The sequence below is a fragment of the Nymphaea colorata genome, chromosome 12 (assembly GCF_008831285.2).
Source record: "Nymphaea colorata isolate Beijing-Zhang1983 chromosome 12, ASM883128v2, whole genome shotgun sequence".
Classification (NCBI taxonomy): Eukaryota; Viridiplantae; Streptophyta; class Magnoliopsida; order Nymphaeales; family Nymphaeaceae; genus Nymphaea; species Nymphaea colorata.
This window is the reverse complement of record NC_045149.1, coordinates 11119318-11140795: the sequence shown is the minus strand read 5'-3', so window position 1 is coordinate 11140795 and position 21478 is coordinate 11119318. Positions and strand designations below refer to the sequence as shown.

The 21478-nt window shown below is 38.0% G+C and overlaps 1 protein-coding gene across 1 annotated transcript; it reads right to left on the bottom strand.

Annotated features, from left to right (window-relative positions):
- Window positions 1-5621: 5621 nt before the first annotated feature.
- On the bottom strand, window positions 5622-8224 carry LOC116266239 (probable inorganic phosphate transporter 1-3). Its single transcript, XM_031647371.2, has one exon. The coding sequence runs from the start codon at window positions 7781-7783 to the stop codon at window positions 6191-6193; it is 1593 nt and encodes a 530-aa protein (XP_031503231.1). The 5' UTR covers window positions 7784-8224; the 3' UTR covers window positions 5622-6190.
- Window positions 8225-21478: the final 13254 nt, after the last annotated feature.

Sequence of the window (21478 nt, the reverse complement as noted above, 5' to 3'; positions counted from 1 at the left end):
ACAGGATTGGACAACACATTATGAACATTAATCTTTTTTATTGACATAGGAGACAGCTGCACCAAGTAAGAACATACTAGACTTATCCCGCATTGAAAAACTGAATGGAGATAACTATGACATTGTTATCTTAGAATCCAATTTGTCTTCAAGGAGGTCGAAGCCCTTGAATCCCTGAACCATGTCATGACTAAATCTGAGGAAAACGGTCAACAATCATGTAGAGGCATATAATCATGTAATGCATGGAAGTGTATAAACACTGTTGACTGTATTACAATGTTATGCTCAATGCAAGATGACATAATATATCCATGTAAATATTATGAGACTGCTCATCATATGTGGATAACTCTGAAAGGCAAGTTTGGAGGCACTTTTAACGAAGCTTGGAATACTTGTGGTTAAATTTGACTTGCATAAAAAGCAAAATCAACACACAATAAGTAAGCATCTCAAGAAGATGACCAACATGATTAGAGAGCTTAATTTTGCTGGACATGTTCTCATAAATGAACAATAGGTTTAGTCAGTGATAAAGTCATTGCCAAACAACTGAGAATACATAAAAATTAATATGGCTTATAATAACTGCATAATGACCTTTGATGACATTGCTTGTCACTTGAAGTTGGAACATGAACACTTAGACGCTGCTAAGTTCAACAATCAGGCCTACATAGCCAAGAAATTCAGGAATGTTCTCAGTTACAAACGAAAGAAAGGGTTTGGTCCAACGAGGTTCAGGGGTAATCGTAATAAATCATAGAGCAACAAGAACTATGAAAGAGAACTAGGATGCCATGAAAAGCATGGTGGAAAAAAAGATAAGGGAAAAGTAAAATGTTTTAGTTGTGGTAAACTTGGCCACTTCATGAGAGAATGCAGCGAACCTAAGAAGGAGGGTGAACCAAAGAAGACTTGCATTTTGATGACCCAGTATGTTTATTCATTTGTTTCTAGTTCTGCTCTAACTGTTGTATCTCATCTTTTATGGATTGTGGACTCAAAAGCAACAAACAACATAACATGCGATCGTAGTATGTTTGTCGAACATTAGAAAATCTCAACTGGAAGAAGATAGTTGTTTCTAGGGAACAAAAATCATGTAGAATTTTTTTGAATCGGAACTTTTAAGCTATACCTATATAATGGATGAAGTCTTCTGCTGCACAATGTGTTATATGTTCTTGACATTCAACAAAACTTTCTTTTAGTTTACACTTTTGGTTATAGGCTTGTTTCTTAAGACGATTCTTTTGTGATACTGTTAAAAAATTCTATGAAATGTTCTAATGTTCTATCGAATGGTTTTTTTGTGTTGGATTCTTGTTTTAATTCATGTTATATGAATGGTAAATGTTTTAATATGAATATATATGTTGATTTGCTAACTTGGCATACTCGTCTTGGGCATATTAGACAAAAGAGGATAGATAGAATCACACACAGGGATTACTAGGGTCCCTTGTGAAATTTGATATGCTTGACTGCAAGCATTGCTTAGCAAAAAATTCAACAAGAAAGTCGTTTGGTAAGGCAATTAAGGTTGATACTCCATTGCCTTCTTTCCGACATATGTGGCCCTATGAGTGTATCTAGTAGACTCGATATTTTATTACATTTATTGACAATTACTCACAATATGGATACACATATCTTATCTCTCATAAATTTAAAGCTTGAATTGTTTCAAAAGCTTTTTGAATTTGGTTGAGAATCAATTTGATCATAGAATCAAAGCTCTTAGAACAAACCAAGTTTGAGAATATTTGTGTAAATAGTTCATTGAACTATGTGATGAGAAAAAAATATATATAGACAATTGACCACTCGTTATACTCTACAATAGAATAAAGTTTTAGAAGGGAAAAATAAAACCTTAATGGAAATGGTCAAATCTGTGATAGCACAAATACAATTGCCTATCTCTTTTTGAGGAAATTGTTTATTGATTGCAACGCATGTCCTTGACTATGTCCCTACTAATTATGTTTCGTTAACTCCTTATGAATCGTAGATAGGTAGATGACCTGACCTTAGCCACTTAAGACCATGGAGGTTTGCAACATATATTCATGATCATTCTCATCAACATGAGAAATTGGGTCCAAGTGAAAAAAAAAGTATATTTATTAGATATTGTGAGCACTCCAAGGGATATGTATTTTTAGGAGAGAGTATGAGTGAAATAAATTTTCGAAATGCTATATTCTTGGAGAATGAATTTCCTAAAAAAGGTAATATAAAGAGAGATATTCAATTATATGAGTTAGACTATCTTGAACAAGTAAATAATATTGTTCAAGAAACTGAAACACAACTTGAGATGTGTCAATCATTCTTAAACAATAGGAGTGAACATTGTATAGAACAGGTTGTTAGCATAATCACAATGTTTCGTGAAAGTATAACAAAGACAATTCCGCGACATAGATTTAACGTAGAAGTAGAGCCTATGATAGTAGCTCTAGATGACATTGACATTTTAAAATCTATGCGAGAAACTCTCTCAGCCCAGAAAAAGAAAATTGAAAGAGTGCCATGGAAGAAAAGATAAAATCCATGAACACCAATAAATTCTAGGACTTTGTTGATCTTACTCCAAGAAGAAGGGCTATTCATAACAAATGATTTTTGAATATAAAGAGAAATGGTCAAGGGTCCATTGAAAGATTTAAAACTTGCTTAGTTGCAAATGGATACAAAGGAGGGTCTAAACTATGATAAAACATTTTCTCCAGTAGTCAAGTTGACTTTTATTTGCCTCATATTAGAAATGTTTAATATATGGATCTGGAATAAAATCATATGGATGTAAAGATGACATTTCTTAATGGAGAATTGAATGAAAAAATTTACACGAACAACCCGAGGGATATGTTGCTAAAGGTTATGAATGCAAAAGATGTTAACTCAAACCATCTATTTATGGGCTTAAGTAATCATCAGACAATAGTATTTGACATTTCATGTGATGATCATTTCAAATGATTTCGATATGGTTGATAAAAATGATTGTGCTTATATGAAATAACAAAAACAATGTTGTGATTATTTCATTGTATATTGAGCTATACTATTAGTTAATAATGTCATGAAGTTACTAAAATCAATCAAGCACTGGTCGTCTATTCATTTTGATGTGAAGGACAATGGTAAAATAGTATTATTCTAAGCAATGAAAATAAAAAGAGATCGCTCAAAAAGACTTCTTGTTCTCTCATAGAATTGTACATAATGAATGCCTTAAAGTGATTTAATATGCAAAGCTGCAAACTACTTGATACTCCAATGAAAAAAGGCAATATTCTGTCAATAAAAATATGTCTACAAACATTAGATGAGAAAAACCAAATGCCAAGAGTACCATATTCAAATATAACTGGCAGTCTAATGTACCTAACTATGTGTACACGGCCAGACATATGCTATGCCATCGATATGGTCAGTCGAGACTACTCAAATCCTTGCTATGTTTATTTGAAAGCTATTAAGAGTATCATGCAGTACTTGAAAAACACTAAAAATTTGACTCTATGATGTCAAGGTGGAGATTTGAATATAAGAGGCTACACAAATGCAAATTAGACCCGACGAATGAAAATCCACATAAGGGTATGTGTTTCTGCTTAACCTCAGTGCAATATCTTGATTTAGTAAGAGACAGACATGTGTAGTCCTCTCAACCATGGAAGTTGAATTTGTAGTTCAACCTATGCTAGTACAAGAAGGTATTTGGTTGATGAGATTATTTAATAATCTTGGGATTGTCTTTGAGGCAAATATCTCAATAATTGTGTATTGTGACAATCAACCAACGATTGCATATACAAAGAATCAAAAGTTTTATAGTAGAACTAAACAATTTGATACTAAATGTAAGTATCTGCAAGATGTCTAGATAGAAAAAGTGTTGTTAAATTATATTCACACTAGTGAAATGTTGACTGATCCATTGACTAAGCCAATTAATACTGAAGTATTAAAAAAACATGCAATAACAATGGGGCTTAATTGAATCTAAAAGTTAAACTTTTGTGTGATAAATACTTCAGAGAATGTTACATATAAATGTTCGGCCATGCAACCAGGTTGAGATTGTTTGCTCACACGAACTGATTGCTTTAGGCGTTATATGAAAGGTGAGTTGAGATAAGATGAGCATGACCTCGGGATGCTTACTGATAAGCAAGATAGGTTTTGTATGTTGAGATGTCAATGAATCTTAGACACTATGCATTAGTGTCATCTTGCATATATTTATACTAAAACATCGGTTTGACTGAATCAAGATGAGGTCTTACACTAAAGATCATAAGACCGACTGGATCATACAAAATCATGTATACCTAGTAGCTAGATCCGAGGGCTCTGATTATTTTAGTCGGATTGAGAGTGTTATCTTTGAGAACTCAAGTTGACTCTTTCAGAGGGGTTGGACTTTTGGTGATTTATACAATAAAAAATTAATTATTCAGTTTATGCACAAATCTCACAAGGGTGAGACAACTTTGCTATAGTATAGAAAATGAATAATGATTTCTGCTCCTTCATTGTGAGGGTCTCATGGATGATGGTGAATATGTTAGACTGAGGCCTCTTCTTACAATTATTTGTTTGCTATTGAATCTAAAATATCCTTTCGTCAATCCAATTTGCTGGCAATAAATAATAAAAATGTGTGAAGTGATAAATGATCTTTCTCTCCTACATGTATTTATTAAATCATAAGTAGTTGTTTTCATAGATATGCTCCTATTAGGTTGAATCATTCATAGTCTTTCTATATATATATATATATATATATATATATATATATATATATATATATATATATATATATATATATATATATATATATATATATATATATATATATTGCAATGATGAATTGGTGATGCTCCTTTAATGTATTGTATGAAGACCATGAATGCTTCATCCTAATAGGAGCATATCTATGAAAACAACTACTTATGATTTAATAAATACATGTAGGAGAAAAAGATCATTTATCACTTCACACATGTTTATTATTTATTGCCAGCAAATTGGATTGCCGAAAGGATATTTTAGATTCAATAGCAAACAAATAATTGTAAGAAGAGGCCTCAGTCTAACATAGTCAGCATCATCATATGTAAATGGATTCAATGTGTTGAGACTCCTGAAAGCAAAATTTGATCTAGGGTATATAGAACATAGCTAAAGTACATAAATTTTTTTTTGGCAGGTTAAGCCATTGTGTTACACTAACCGATACACAGTTGACCCTATCACTAGTATGTTATTCAAAGATAAGTATTTTTATACTCTAGGAGTATAATAAGTAGTCTACCTGTTACGTGCGAGTGAGATAATGTTGGATTTCAGATCTAGATCTGCCCATGATCGGTTGGATCCAAACTGATACTGCAAATCAAATGCAGTTTTATAACTGTCCGCATAACTTGACCGCTAAGGTGGTGGTTACAAAAACAGATAAACAGAGTCGGAGAAAATAAAAGAAGTAAGGCGTGAAGGTGAGATAGAATCGTTGATGGGATAAGGGTTGTGGACATTAAAGGGTTTCTAAGAAAATTGTGAAAGCCTAGTCCCCGTTGAGCACGAGAGAACATCGATTTCATCCTCAAACTGAAGGCATGCAAGCCGCCATTCATTAGATAACATAGTTATACATTTATGTATGTTTTTCCACCACGAAAGAACTATTTTACACTTAAACACCAGAACTATATTTTACTTATTCCACCACTACTCCAAAATACGGCAGACACTTCGCAAAGCTCTCATGGACTATAACTAGCATTATTTGGATTGCTGGACAAACACCAGAACGACGCCCTTTCATTGCGTTCAGCACATCAGTTCACACTTTCCCGCTTTTTCCTTCTCATTTTTGGGTATATGTTGGAAATATTGGACCTTTTGTGACTTCCGTAACTTTGGATGACTGGTGTGAATTTTGTGTCGATGGTTTCCCTCTGTTTGGATGCCTCATGTGTATCTTCTCCTCGTTATCGGTTTTCCCTTTCTTGGAGAGATTGCAACTGTAACATAGAACTTAAAAGAGCTTGCAGAAGGTTAAGATTCATATGTTGTATATTTTGCAACCTCATAGGTCACTGAACTGGCGTCCTAAGGAAAGGAAAAAGAGCGATTAGAGGGGAACGAAGAAGAGGCTTTCCTGTTACACTGGAAAATTGCGACCGTATCTGGACTCGCGAGCAAGGTCGTGCCCTTGCTCGGCCTCGCCGGACATCTCCTCAAGAGACCTTCCTTTCGACTCAGGCACGAGGAACGTCGACAAGAACCCCAGCGCGTTGCTGACGCCCAGCACGATGAGCGCGTTCTTGATTCCGAATCCGGGGGGGTAACCCTGCTCCACCTCCTTATGGTCCTTGCTCTGCGCCGCATATAGGAATCCAAAGGCCCCGACAATGGCGCCGGCCTTCCCCGCTGCAGCAGAGATGCCGTGGCAGGTTGACCGGAACCTGGCCGGAAAGATCTCGGCGGGAATTACGAAGGTGGTGGTGTTGGGGCCGAAGTTGGCAAAGAAGAAAGTGAAGGCATACAAGACCACGAAGCCAATACGGTGGTCCCTTTGAGTCCAGTGGTTGTAAGGGATGGCGAGTGAAAACATGAAGAGAGTCATAAAAAAGAAGCCCATCAGCTGAATGGTGACGCGGCCGATGACGTCGATGGAGGCGACGGCGAACCAGTAGCCGGGGATGGTGGCGCAGAGGGCGATGAGGGTCTGCGCGCGTGCAATCCGGAAGACCTCCTCTATGGCGTTCATGGTGTTGGCCGCCGGAATCCAGCCGATGGCAGAGAAGATGTCCTTCTGAAAGAGGTTCTGACTGTAAAAGGCGATGTCGAGGAAGAACCATGAGGAAGCAGTGCCCAATAGGTGGGCACCGTGCCGCTTCGCAAACTCGCGGCTAAGGATGCCGTAACTGAAGGAGGTCGCCGTATCCAAGGCGACATTCTTGTCCTGCTCATTCTCGAACTTGAGATGTAACACCCTCAACATGTCCGCTTCAGCCTGCTTCACATTCTTTACCACGAGCGCCGTGTACCTGGCCGTCTCCGGCATCCGCATTCGCCAGTAGTAGGTGAGCGCAGCCGGCACAGCGCCAAACATTAGGATAATTCGCCAAACGTAGTCGGCCTGGGGAACGGTCTTGCCGGCAGGCCCCCTCTCGTAGCTGTTCATGAATGCGGCGGAGACGATGATCGAGACGATCCCGCCGGCCAGGATGCCCAAACCTTGCATGGCGAAGACGGCGGCTATGAAGGCTCCCCTGGTCTTCTTGTTGGCATATTCGGACATGATGGTGGCGGAGAGCGGGTAATCCCCGCCGATGCCGAAGCCCAGCCAAAACCGAAAGAAACAGAGAGTTGCCATCACGGCCTTGGCGGACTTTCCAAAGGAGAGGCCCGAGAAGATGGAGCAGGCAAACATGAGGATGAGGGTGATTCCGTACACCTTCTTCCTCCCCATCCTGTCGCCGAGCCAGCCGAAGAAGAGGTTGCCGGCGAGAGTGCCGCAGAGGGCAACGCCGTTCACGGCGGCGTTGACGTGGGGGGGAAGCAATCCTGGGTGGTCTGGTTTGCTGCCATCTTCATAATAGATGCGGCCGAGGAGCTTTGTGACGACGGAGACGGAGAAAAGGTCATAGGCGTCGGTGAAAAAACCCATTCCGGCGATGACGATGGCCGTGAAGTGGTACAACTGTGTCTTGGCCACGTCAAGCGCTTTCAGCACGTGCAGCTGCCCCATCGGCAAGGTGTTAACAAAGCACAGAACGGGCAGAGAAAGAGATCAGAGACCGAAAAGAGAGAGCGTGGTTGATTGAAGGGCAAGAGTGGCGGAGCTCTAAGCTAAGACGCAGGTGAAACGGCAGACCACTGAAGGAGCCAGAGAGGAGACCTTAGAGCTGAACCGGTCAGTCAACTGCTTGTCCTAATCACCCACACAGCTTCCACGGATGGGCCATGGCGGCCCTGCTGAAGGTTTCTGAACCGTCCAAGGATGCTTCTTTGGACAGTGCGTGTGGGGGCATCTCCTTTGCCGTGCCGTCTGTCACCCGCTTCTCTCCTCCTCCATTTCTCTGGAGCTTCTAAGTTTCTGCGCGTTCAACAGGTCCACATCGTCCACGGAACACGTTAGATGCTCTGGTTCTCGCTCAACGCGGAGTAACGTCGTTGAGGATTGTATTGGCTAACCATTTAAATGAAAGCATTTTTGTTTATAATAATACCAAATTTCCTGCACCAGCACAACATAAATAACTAGCTTCAGTTACAATAGAAAAAAAAAATGCACTTGGTTGTGACAGCAACCATAGAATTTTTGAAGTAGACCTCGTGCGCTGCAACCCTTATCTATCTATATTGGTTGACTTGAGGGTCTTCCTATGCGATGCCAAAATGGCGAGGGACCATAGAAAACAATTTTTTAGATAGAAAATGGAGGTTGGGCAGGGTTTTTTTTTTCAGATTATGACAATGAAGACATATACAGATCAAATGGTCAGTCATGATTTTCGTCAATTTGAGGGTATTAAATCCAGCCCCCCATCATAGTTCATTCGTTTCTGAAATCGGTTTCAACTATTCACACTAAGCGACCAAAAAAGAAACAAATAATCCATCAGTGAGATGTTAATTGAACAAGTAATATCATTCTGAAAACGTGAAATGAGATCAATTTTTTGTAAAAGAAAATTTTAATTTAAAAATCTCTTATTTAACATCCATAATAACCAAACCCATCCTTTTTTAAAATATCAGATCTTTTGTAGGTTGAATTGGATTTGTCTTCAAAAAAGTAGATCCGAATTCATTTTCCATTCTGAATCTGAACAGAATAACGTTTCATTAGACAGACTTGACAGCGGTAGTGCTGCCTTATTATAACCAATAAGGTTGACGAATATGGTTTTGGAAATAAAAATGTTTTTTTTTCCAATGGTTAGGGTCCCACCAATGGCTGGACCGAACATACTTGATTATCGACCTAAATTATATTTGGTTGAGAAAGTCATGTTACAAGGGCATGAGGTACGACAATTTTTAAAATTGAAGGCATGAGGATAAGACAAGTTATACATACATATATGTATATACGTATGCAGATTTCTACAAAAAATATGCAAAACACCACAAAAAAAAGCAAAATTCAACACAAAACCTACAAAATGCTGCAAACATTATTCAAAAATCAAAACTGAGGTGTCCATGTATATCACTGTACCGAAATCTGAGTGTCAGCATGTTGACATGGGTATGGCAGCCTTCAAGCCCGGTGTGTTACGTAGTTCTTGGTGAGATTAGGCAGCTGTGGTTATTTTTTCTATGTCATAGGAAGTGCTGGCCAGTGGCTAACATCTGGTATCAGAGCCAAAAATGGCTATTGTGTTGGATAGTGGCCATTGAGCCCTATCCAGATATCTCGTAACTGCCTTGCAATTACGAGATTTACTCAAAACTTCTCACAAGATAAAGTTAATCTTTATCTCGACAATTTCCTGGAAAATCTCTCACTCTAACTGCTTCTGGGATTTGGGGAAAACCTAAGGGGTTGGCTATTTATACCCAGCAATGCTTAATGTTTAATCAACTCTCTTGAAGAGGATCGTGAGGAGCCCTTTAGAAGGAAACCCCTAAATCAGTCTTCTTCTTCTTCTTCTTCTTCCTCTTGCTCTTGCTCTGCTGTTTTCTATAGGGGACAGTGCTGCTTCTTCACTTGAACACTGGAGCCTCTGTGAACATTCTGTGCAGGTGACGACGTGCATCTTCCTCTGCCACTTCAATTGCTCCAACAGTGGTATCAGAGCCAGGTTTTTGTCGAATTCAAGTAAGTGAAATTTGACCTTGATCTTTGAGGCGTTTGTGGAGTGCGTGAGCATGCTAATCGCATGTGTATCATGCTGTTTCAAGTTCTGTTTTCTGAAATAAAGCATGCTAGATACTGAGTTCATGAAGCATGATAGTATTGATTGGGTTTGGAATTCTCTGGTTTCCATATTATGTCGCCTTTTATTCTCTGTGTTTGCGAGAGACAGAGACCATAGCTGAGCCTAAAAATGGCTCTGTAATATTTTTTTAATAATATATATCAGAACCCTCGTAGAGGGACTGTCCACAGGAAACATCTGCTATAGTAAAAGCAATAAACCTGCGACTCCGGTGAACAGCCAACTCTGCTCGACATACAACAAACCCAAACCAAATAAACGAATAAGAGGGAAGGAAATATAGAACCTTCGCTCTCTGCTCCTGCCCTCTCTACCGACGTGTAGCAGTCGCCCGATGGAATGGAACTCAGTCGTCTTCCTCGTGCAGAAGCTGAGATCTTTCTCATGCTAGTCGAACTTGGGTAAAAGATGTAAACCGCATTTGAAACCCTGCAAACCTCCTCTTGTCGTTTCTCTGGGCCTGCCGGTTCATCTCTATCTCAACGAAAGTGGAGATTAAGGAAGACGTTGCTCCAAGTTTTGGGAGGTTCTCTTCCTCACAACGACAGTACAGAAAGATCGAGAGCTGAGGAGAAGGCAGCGGCTGCCGAAAGCGCCAGACGAACCCCAATCTGATTGGAAAGGCTTAAAGTTGCTCTTTGCAAATCGGACTCGACCCTTGCCGCCCTTTGTGTGGTAGAAGTGGATTTGAACGGCATGCTTACAGCGGTGGTGGAGGAAAACGGGCAGGGGCAGCAGAAGAGGCGTGACCAGCGAACCCTAGGAGAGAGTTGCTCCCGAGAGAGGAGAGAGAGTATCAAGCAGAAAAATGAGGAGAAATTGGGCGAAAAGAGCTTTTATAGTCTAACTTTGAAAATTATAAAAACAGTCCACCATTTATGCGTTATTCACAAAAGGGCTGTTACATTTATCAGAAATTAAAGCCGCAACATTTTTTGCTAAAAAGTTTTTCAAAAAGAGGCTCGCGAAAGTTATTTTAATCTGAAATCGGGAACTTTATCAGAAATTACTTTTGGGTATCCTCAGAGTTATTATAAATTGCTAAAAGTGGGTTCCGAAAAATTATTTTGTAATTTCAATGGAAGACTGCGCTTTTAAGCAAAATTACTTATAGCACCCTCTAGCTTGTTAAAAAGTGTAGAAAGAGGGTTCTGAAATAAACTTTGAAAAGAGATATGCATGTTCTAAATTTTAATCTAAAGTCTTCTTGTTCTAAATTTTATTTTAGAATGTTGTTTGAGTTGATGTACATGCTCTAGTATAGTTTCTTTAAGACCTCTTGATGTGATATTTATTGTGAATTTTTTCATTTTTTGTTATTGTTGTTCTTCACTTGTCATGGAAAATCAATTTAGAAATGACATCAAGAGTGGGAGCCTCAGAGTTAGCTAAGACTGAGAAATTGATGAGACAAACTTCCATGCATGGAAACGTAGAATTATGTTGGCCTTGACTTTGGAAAGACTCATTTATGTGATCAATGAGCCTTCTCTCACTTTAGGAGATAAACCTACAGATGAGGAAAGAAAGACATATAAATCCTTTACAACTGATGACCTGATGGCTAAAACCATCATGTTAACTTTCATGGAAGATAATCAAATCAAGGTATTTGAGGATTGTCCAACAGCTAAGGAAATGTTTGATACTATTTCTTCCAAGTACAACACCACTACTACGATGCACGTACAGTTACTGTTAGAATAGTATAATTGCTATAGGATGAAAGAGTCAGACAATGTAATGGACCATGTTAATAAGATGTTAATCATGGCTAAAGATTTAGCCATGGTGGGAAATGTTATATCTAACAATATGCAGATTAGCACAATCCTGAGCAGCCTACCTCCTTCTTGGGATATGACAGTTATTGCCTTGAGTCTTTAATTTGATAATCTTACTTTAGAAAAACTTCTTATACAGTTAGCTTTACAACAACAATGTCTGAACAAGAGAAAGAATGTAGAACTGATGACAGTCCAAGAAAAACCTGCTACTAGTTATGTGCGTGTAAGACCCAAACAATTTAAAAATCGAAACGATGGCAAGTTTAAGGGCAATTTTGCAGGTACTAAGAAATCTCAAGGAACTCTAGTGAAATGCTACAGATGCAGAAAACCTGGAGATATCAGGAAGAACTACAAGAAAAAATTTCCGAATAAGAAAGATAACAATGGTCAGGACCACAACAACAAGAGGAAGCTGCAAGGGGACTCTAACAAAGAAGTCATAAGTGTTATGTCAAAATGTTTTTTTGCTGATGAGGATTTGAGTGACTAGTGGGTTGATTCAGGAGCTACTCATCACATTGCAAAGACAATGGAAGGTTGATTCACATGGAAGAACTGAGTCCTACAACAAACAAGGTCTACATGGAAAACAACTCATATTGTGAGGTCATGAGAGTTGGGGCATATCGACTAAATGTTGGGATACTAGTGTCGTACTCAATGAGGTTTTGTATGTCCCTTCCATGAGAAGGAATCTTGTGTCTGTTCCCGCACTAACTGGAAAAGGTTTTGAAGTTCGATTTATTCCAAGAAAAGTAATAGTGGGAAAACATGGAAGGTCCATGTTCCATGAAAAATTTGTAAAAGAACATGGCATGTTCAAACTTAATGAGTTCTGCTTATTACGATTGTGCAATGAGTGTCAATGTAAACTTATGGCATGAGTAAGCCATATAAGCATAAAAAAGATGAAGACTCTAGCACAACAGGGTTTAATATCTGACATAAATACAAATGATTTCGCGAAATGCGAGTCGTGTGTATACAAAAAGATGATAAGGAAATCGTTTCCGTCTGAAGTAATTCGGGCCACTGAACTATTGGAGATAATCTATACTAATATATGTGGACCTTTTAGAGTTCAAACTCATAGTGGCAAGTTATACTTCACAACGTTTATTGATGACTTCTCAAGATTTGGTTATATACACTTGATTAGACACAAGTCAGAAGCACTTGAAAAAATCAAGAAATACAAATCTAAAGTCGAGAGACAACTTGGGAGGTATATTAAAGTTGTAAGGTCTGATCGAGGAGGAGAATACACATCTAATGAATTCTTCAAATACTATAAAGACCTTGGTATTAATAGGGAAAAGACAATGCCTAGAACACCACAACATAATGGTGTGGCTAAGAGGTGTAACAAAACTCTCTTGAACATGGTGAGATCCATGTTGACAGGTGCACAATTACCAAAAGTTTTTTGGGGTGAAGCTGTGTTAACAACTATGTATACAATAAATCGAGTGCCCTGCAAAGCAGTCCCAACCACTCCTTATGAGAGATGGACTGGTGTAAAACCAGATCTGAGACATCTGAAGAGATGGGGATCTCTAGCACACGTGAAAATTCTAGATCCAAAAATGGATAAACTAGATAACAGATCAGTAAGATGTGTATTTATTGGATATCCAAAGGGATCCAATGGCTACAAATTATATCATTCAACTATGAGACTTATGGAAAGGAGAGATGTAGAGTTCATAGAAGAACTCAATAACAAAGATTTTGATCTAGTTGAATATCGAAATGATACACTGGATGATCTGATTTATTCAGAGGAACAGTGTGGTAATGAACCTACTGGAGATCAGTTTGGCAATGAACCAACTGGGCAGGAATCGTCTGAGAAACAGTCTGGTAATGAACCAACTGATCCGACTACCTCGTCATCTCAGATGTTATTAGGTCATAAAAGACCTAGAGCTCCTCCTTCATATTTGAATGATTATTATGTATATCTGACAGAGGAGCTATGCTATTCAGCAGATATTGACGAAATGTCTGACAATCTGACATATGACGAAGCCATAAGCTCGCATGAATGATCGGATTGGATGAATGCTATGGATGAAGAAATTGAATCCATAGAAAACAATAAAGTTTGGGAATTAGTAGATCTTTCTAGTGATAGAAAACTCATTAGATGCAAATTGGTGTTAAGGAAGAAGTATAAGGCTGACGGATCAGTCGAAAAATTCAAAGCCAAACTGGTGGCGAAAGGTTTTTCCCAAAAGGAAGGAATTGACTACTCAGAAACCTATTCGCCAGTTGCAAAGTTTGCATCAATTCGAATAATTTTGGCTATCGTAGCATTCTATGACTTGGATATTTGTCAGATGGATGTGAAGACTACTTTCCTAAATGGTGAGTTGAAAGAAACTATATACATGACTCAACCACAAGGGTATGTTGTCAAGGAAAAGGAAGACAAAGTGTACAAGCTGAATAAATGGTTGTACGGATCGAAACAGTCGCCTAGACAATGGTATTTTGCTTTTCACAAAGCAATTACAAAACTTGGGTTTGTTGCAAACCAACTAGACCACTGTGTATATGTCTGGAAAAGTGGGAGCATTTTCTATATTCTATCATTATATGTTGATGACATATTACTAACAGGAAATGATAACGACATGATATTCAAAACGAAGACATGGCTGAACAAGAACTTCGAAATGAAGGACTTGGGTGAAGCATCTTATATATTAGGAATAAAGATCACTCGAGATAGAAACTCAAGAATCTTGAGTTTAAGCTAAGAATGATATATTGATTATATCTTGAAGAAATTTCGTATGTTAGACTGCAAACCAATTGGGACTCCTATAGCTAAAGGAGCAAATTTGAGTAGGAGTGATTGTCCTACTAAAGGACAACATAAATTAAGTGTTCCATATGCACAAGCTTTGGGCAGTCTGATGTATTTAATGTTTTGTACTAGACCAGACATAAGCTTTCCTATCAGTCTGGTGAATCGTTATTAAAGTAATCCTGGATGGCCTCACTGGCAAGCAGTCAAAAGGATTTTTTGGTATATTAAAGGAATGAAAGGACTGAAATTGTCCTATTAAGCAGATGAGCTAACTTTAGTTAGCTATTCTGATGCAGATTTTGCAGGATGCAAAGATCATAGTAAGTCTACTTCAAGGTATGTTTTCATTTTTGGAGGTGGAGCGATAGCCTTGTCCTGTAAGAAACATGGATGTGTTGCTCAATACACTCAAGAAGCAGAGTATGTAGCATGTAATGTTGCAACTACTTTTACCGTCTGGATAAGTCGGTTCTTGAAAGACTTGAAATTGGATCTTGTTCATGAACCAGTTCAACTGTACTGTGATAATCAGACAGCGATATCTCTTATGAAGAATTGAGCTGTTAGCTCAAAGAGTAAACATATCATGGTAAAATACCATTATGTTAATGAAATGATTGAGAAAAATGAAATCTCAGTTAATTATTTGCCTACCAATGATATGGTAGCCGATCCCTTAACTAAGGGAATATCTGAAGACTTGTTTTCAAAACATGTAACTCATATAGGGCTAAAATATATTTGAAAGGTTGTGAAGGAAAAATCATTGAATGGAAAACCTCGCTGTAAATCTTGGATAAAGTTTGGGTTACGATGGATAAACCAATTATGGAAAACCACGTAAGTAGTTAAATGAAAAAAACCTACATATAGTAGAAGAAAACTGGCGGTCTCATGGCCAAGTAGGAGATGTTGGATAGTGGCCATTGAGCCCTATTCGGATATCTCGTAACTGCCTTGCAGTACGAGATTTACTCAAAACTTCTCATAAGATGAATTTAATCTTTATCTCAACATTTTCCTAGAAAATCTTTCACTCTAACCGCTGCTAGGATTTGGGAAAACCTAAGGGACTGGCTGTTTATACCCAGCAATGCTTAATGTTTAATCAACTCTCTTGAAGTGGGTCGTGAGGAGCCCTTTAGAAGAAAACCCCTAAATCAGTCTTCTTCTTCTTCTTGTTCTTCCTCTTGCTCTTGCTCTGCTATTTTCTATAGGGGACAGTGCTGCTTCTTCACTTGAACACTAGAGCCTCTGGTGAACATTTTGCGCAGGTGACGACGTTCATCTTCTGCTGCCACTTCAATTGCTCCAACATACTGCATCACCAAAAGGTTGGAGGGGATTGAGAAGAGCAATAGTGAACTAGGACGAAGGAAGATCAATATGGAGAAAGAGATGCACATAATGCGACGTGGAGAGCAAGAGCTGATGCCGTTGCTGAAGGAAGTCATCAGCTGAATAGGGGAAAGAACTACGATGGTGGAGGGATGGGGCACAAGGGACCTGAATCAATGGTATCTCCACATGGCTGTACAAATGCAGGTGTGCAAACCCCTAATGGCACCTCTATGAGTTTACCGAATGCAAATGGGAAGCGAATGGACATGTCAAGGCCCCAAAATGGAGTTCCCTAAATTTTTAGGGGATGATTCATTAATTTGGGTGTTTCAAGCTGAACAATTCTTTGATTTTCATAGGATTCTACCAAAGCAGAGGGTCTCCCACGCAGCGCTGCATTTGGAATGGGGCAGTGATCCACTGGTATAGGTGGTTTGTAGTCCAACAAGGGAAACAGTGGAATTCCTTTTTGGAGGCATTAATTGTAAGGTTTGGGCTTGGGCCCTCCGCATATTTGGATTATAATGTAAAATTGTCTAAGATCAGACAAAAGGGGAAGAAGATGTAGCACCAGGCAGAATTTGAAGAATTGAGCAATGTGGTGTGTGGCTGGCCAGTTGAAGCCTTGATTGGTGCCTTCGTGGGTGGGTTGAAAGAAGAGTACCACATAGAAGTTAAAGCAGCAGTCGAGTTGATTGGTGCCTTTGTGGGACGGCTGAAGGCAGAGTACTGCATAGAAGTTCAAGCAGCATGATTGGAATTAACTTTTGGGCTGTCAAGGATAACTGAAGAGAAGGCAAGTAGACTGGTTAATGACTGGAGAGAGAGCCAACTGGGTAAAGACGTTGAGTGAAAAGAATGCCACGACAATCAAAGAGAGCATGGAGATGTTCCCAGCTGCCAAGCATCCCACTGTAAACAAAATAGATTTTAGTTAAGAGTCTAACCCTAGTCTGTATAAAAGAAAGCCGAATAAAGGGTCTCTGTTTTCAACGTGACCATAAGAAAATGATACCAGAAAAAGCATTTTAATATTCATCAGTCCTTGTGGAGACGTATTATACCATTTTTATTTTTATTTCACAAATCAAACCCTTATGGTGCCTTATTCTAGATTTTATTTTTATCCAAGTTTACTTACGTATAATTAATTCAAGTAAATTAATATTATCCAATAAAGTATTATATCCATTGGGGCTAGGCAGAGCCAATAGGATGAATCAAAATATACATCATGAACTATAATGTGCCGCACACGTCACTCAGATGAGCCCCAGAAAGCAAAAAATATGAGGACAGGCAAAAAAAAGGAAAAATTAAGAAATGAAAGGCATCAGATTGGATTTGTAGTAGATAGGAAATGATCTTTCCTATTCTTATCCCTCAACCCGCTCAACTGACTAAACTTCTGTGTCTTTCAAACAAAAGACGATAGGAACTTTAAAAACTGATTTCCAAGAACAAAAACCAAAATGACCACATTCAAGATATCATGAACATTCAAAGGCTTTATTGCCTGAAAATAATAAACATAGTGAATTGGTTTCCAGACGTTGGTTTACAATTTTGGAGCAGTAAAAATCATGATTTATACTTCAACATGAATTCTTCTTTCTTCTTGGATATGCCAATGTAGATCGTTAGTTTTCCATGTAAGTTTCATGACAGAAATGATACAATTTAACTAACCAAAATTCATCACCTATACATATAAATATAAAAAAACATATATATGTATATGCATGGACACTAGAAAATATAGGTGGACTGTACATGGCAACAAATTAAAAAAATTGGATGAACGATTTTAGAAATTAAACATTAATAAAATAAATTCAGTATTTTTTTAGGGTGGTACCTATTTAATTTAAAGTTGGTATATTATATTAGTTATATGATATAAATTGAAGTATCATATTCGCTATCAACTATTGAGGCATTATTATAAACCAACTTAATTTTTCCTCTTTCCTTTTCCTTTATATAGCCTACGCAAACATGATTTCAACACTTTTTTTATTTTTTTCCATTCTATCCAAACAAGCATTTTTAACCATCCACTTTTTTCCCTTTTATTTCTTTTCCTTTTCTTTCCCTTACCTTTTCTTTTCTTTCCATCTTTTTTTTTTCCTTTCCTTCATTTAGTCCAAAAGGGGCTCAAATAATGAGGATAGAATAGTCATTTTGAAGATCTTCCTTCAATCGTTCCACTTTTGGAGGGATTAAAAATAACCCAACAACGCCATTTCTTTTCCTCCCCTTCTTTTCTACTCCCTCCATCTAATCACACGATTAGCAAATCCTTTCATTTCCTTTCCTTCCTCTTTTTCCTTCCATCCATACAAATCCTAAGGGACAGTCGAGCCAATAGGGCTTTCTAGGGGTGAACACGAGCCGAGTTGAGCCCAAGTTCAGTCAGCTCGAACTCGGCTCAACTAAAGGAAACCTTAAGCTCGACTCGGCTCGAGCTTGAGAATAGCTCAACAACAGCAGCTCGAGCTTGACTCGGCAGTCACATGTTGAGCTCAAGCTTGACTTGATTAAGGCTCGACAAACTCGTTTGATACTCATCGTTACTTGCTGAGCTCGAGCTTGACTCAATTAAGGCTCGACAAACGCGTTTGATACTCATCGTATAACTATATTATGTCATCATGGTGGGGATTTATTTTTTTCCCGGCTTAATCTTCTACTTTTGCTAATCAAGTTGTGTTACAGATATGTTATATTCTTGGAGATGCTTCATTAATATAAGATTCCGCTGTTTAACTGATATATATATATGTGTGTGTGTATATATACACACACATATATATATATATGTGTGTGTATATATATATATATATATATATATATATATATATACACTGACAAGAACCCATTTGCAAAGTTGAGCTCACCCGATACAGTGGTGGGAAGAGTAACATCTCCAAAGGTAGCGGCTTTCTCCTCTAGAGGCCAGAGGGCCTAGCCGCTTGTCATTGGACCTTATAAAGGTGCTGGAGACGATTCAACAGTTGAAGACATCAGCTGGATTCTACATTTTCCCTTTCTGCTGGAAAATGATACTATGACACAAAATTCATCCGTCTTTTCTTCTAAATTAACCTAGCAAACAATTTTCTTGATACCGACGAAGAGAATATTTAAATGCAAATTCCTTTGTAGAGAACATCAACTCAATGGGTTTAATAGTGTCTCAGAGCCATACTGCCCATCTACATGCAGATATTTCTGTGTACCTGTGCTAAGCAAGTTCACCATAAACATAGGCTCTTCTTTGTAGCTTTTTTTTATCCCAACAAAGAAAATATTTAAATGCAAATTCTTTTGCAGAGAACATCAACTCAATGGGTTTAATATGTCTTTGAGCCATCCTTCCCATCCACATGCAGATATTTTAGTGTTTCTGTGCTATGCAAGTTCACCATAAACATAGGCTCTTCTTTTATGCCTCAGCTGGCTTCCATTTGAGACTCCACTTGAAGATAATCTGTTCAGAAAAAACAAAGAGAAAGGCTGATAACAGGAAACAAATAAAGAGACATCAAGAAATGTTGAGATATGAAAATTTGTCACCTAGATTCATGAGCCTTTAGATTCTGCAAGGAAAACATAATGCTTAGGGACTTCTTAAGTAACAGAAGATATAGTTAAGACCACCAAAGTCCATGAGCCTCAACCTCAGTCCTCGCAGTCAAGACATCCTTAAACTGCTTCTCAAAGGTTGCTGACCAAGCACAGCCATGCATTCTGATAGAAAGTTCAAAAAAAATGCAGGCCCAGCCTTTAGTAGGCTAGAGCTACCTTGCTTACCAGCATCTGCCTGTTCAATCTTGTTACCAGGTCAGGGCCAAGAGGCTTGATTGCCAATCAGGCTGAGAGAGAGAGAGAGAGAGTGAGAAAGAGAGAGAGAGAGAGAGAACTACATACATGCACGCCCGCAGAAGCTCTTCAGGTAATTCAGGTTACATACATGTACAGAAGCTCTTCACACAGTCATGAACATTTGACATCAAAGTAGAAAACTGCAAGAGACAACAAAAACAGACACTAAGATCACATTAGATCAAGAAAAGAAGAAAACAAAAAAAGAGAAAAAACAAGCATTACCAAGAGGCAACTTGAATCATTCTAATGATACATATTCACTTGATTCATCCTCAACCTGAAAGAAATACATATAGTCAATTAACAAATGATTCATAAAATATTTAATGAATACAATTTGTTCCAGTACTTACTTTTGTTAACACTTCATGCATCCAGCATTCTTTACACAATTATCCAAACAAACCAAACCTTCAATTGTTTTTGGTATCAATGAACTACAACTATCATTAAGAATGCGACCTCTTGTACTAAAAGTTTTTTCTGAAGCAATAGAAGTTATTGGAATTGACAACAGATCACATGCCATTTGTGAAAGAATTTGATACTTGGATTCTTTATCCTCCCACCATTACAAAATATTAAAAGAATCTTCATCACCATTATCGTCATGCTTAATCAATCAATCCTCCAAATATGTGTCTATCTCAGATTTGGTGACTTGAAAAGCAACATTCTCAGCTTTACCTACGAACTTAAAAAATAGCTTTCTTCCACCGCGTGGTGTGTCTCGAGTCTCTCGACCTTGAATACTGAAGGAATTAGTTGATATGGTAGAAATGTTGGCATCTACTTCATTTCTTTGAATGTAAGTTTCATAAACATCTTGTAAAGATTGTTTTATCATTTCCACTTCTGCTTTATTGCCACTAATTTTGCAATTATCTCTCTTATGGATTGAGCATCGAAGTTGGAACCCATTTCTATAAGCTTCTTCGTGACATCTGAAGTATTTCGAGATTAAAACTTAAAATCGCTTGCTTTTTGTTAGCAAAACGTGTCAAACATTTGTGTCTTCTCATTGATGATGTAGATCCTCCTGTACTTATCATAAATAGTGTACTGCAGTACTTACATTTTCTTTTTTTCATACAATTTATAATTAACTCGTCAAAATCATTCCATATTGTAGAAGTCTTTGCTCTTGATCTTCTTGCACCACTTACACGTGCTCCATGAGCATCTATTGAAACTCCTTCATTTTCAGTGTCTTACGAATCCATAGGAGTTTCATTAGAGAAATGTACTCTGATTGAGACATCATCTGAGCTTTGTCTCGAATCACATACTTGCTTGCCCTTATCAGTTATATTTCTTTCTAAATTTATCATTCTTCAAACAAGTAATTTTCCCTTCTGCTCAAGCTATTCTCCTATTTGAACATGAAATTTGACGGAAACACATTTCAATCTAAGAGAATATGAAATCTTATTCATGAAATGCTAAAGTTCTTGACTGTCATATTTAGTAACAATACTCACCTCTTGGTCGGGGAGCTTGTAGATGAAGTGTTCAAATAATTAACAGGTAGCTAAATAACCAGATATGGTAAGAAAAAAAGACTCACCAATAGAATCAGAAACCTTTCTTTGGCCACTTGGTCGAGCACCCTTTGAGAGTGTTGACTCCACTAACTTAAGAAGTTCCTTGCTATA

Excerpts from the sequence above, each read along its gene's own strand:
- LOC116266239 (XM_031647371.2), bottom strand. The coding sequence starts at position 7,783 with ATGGGGCAGCTGCACGTGCTGAAAGCGCTTGACGTGGCCAAGACACAG.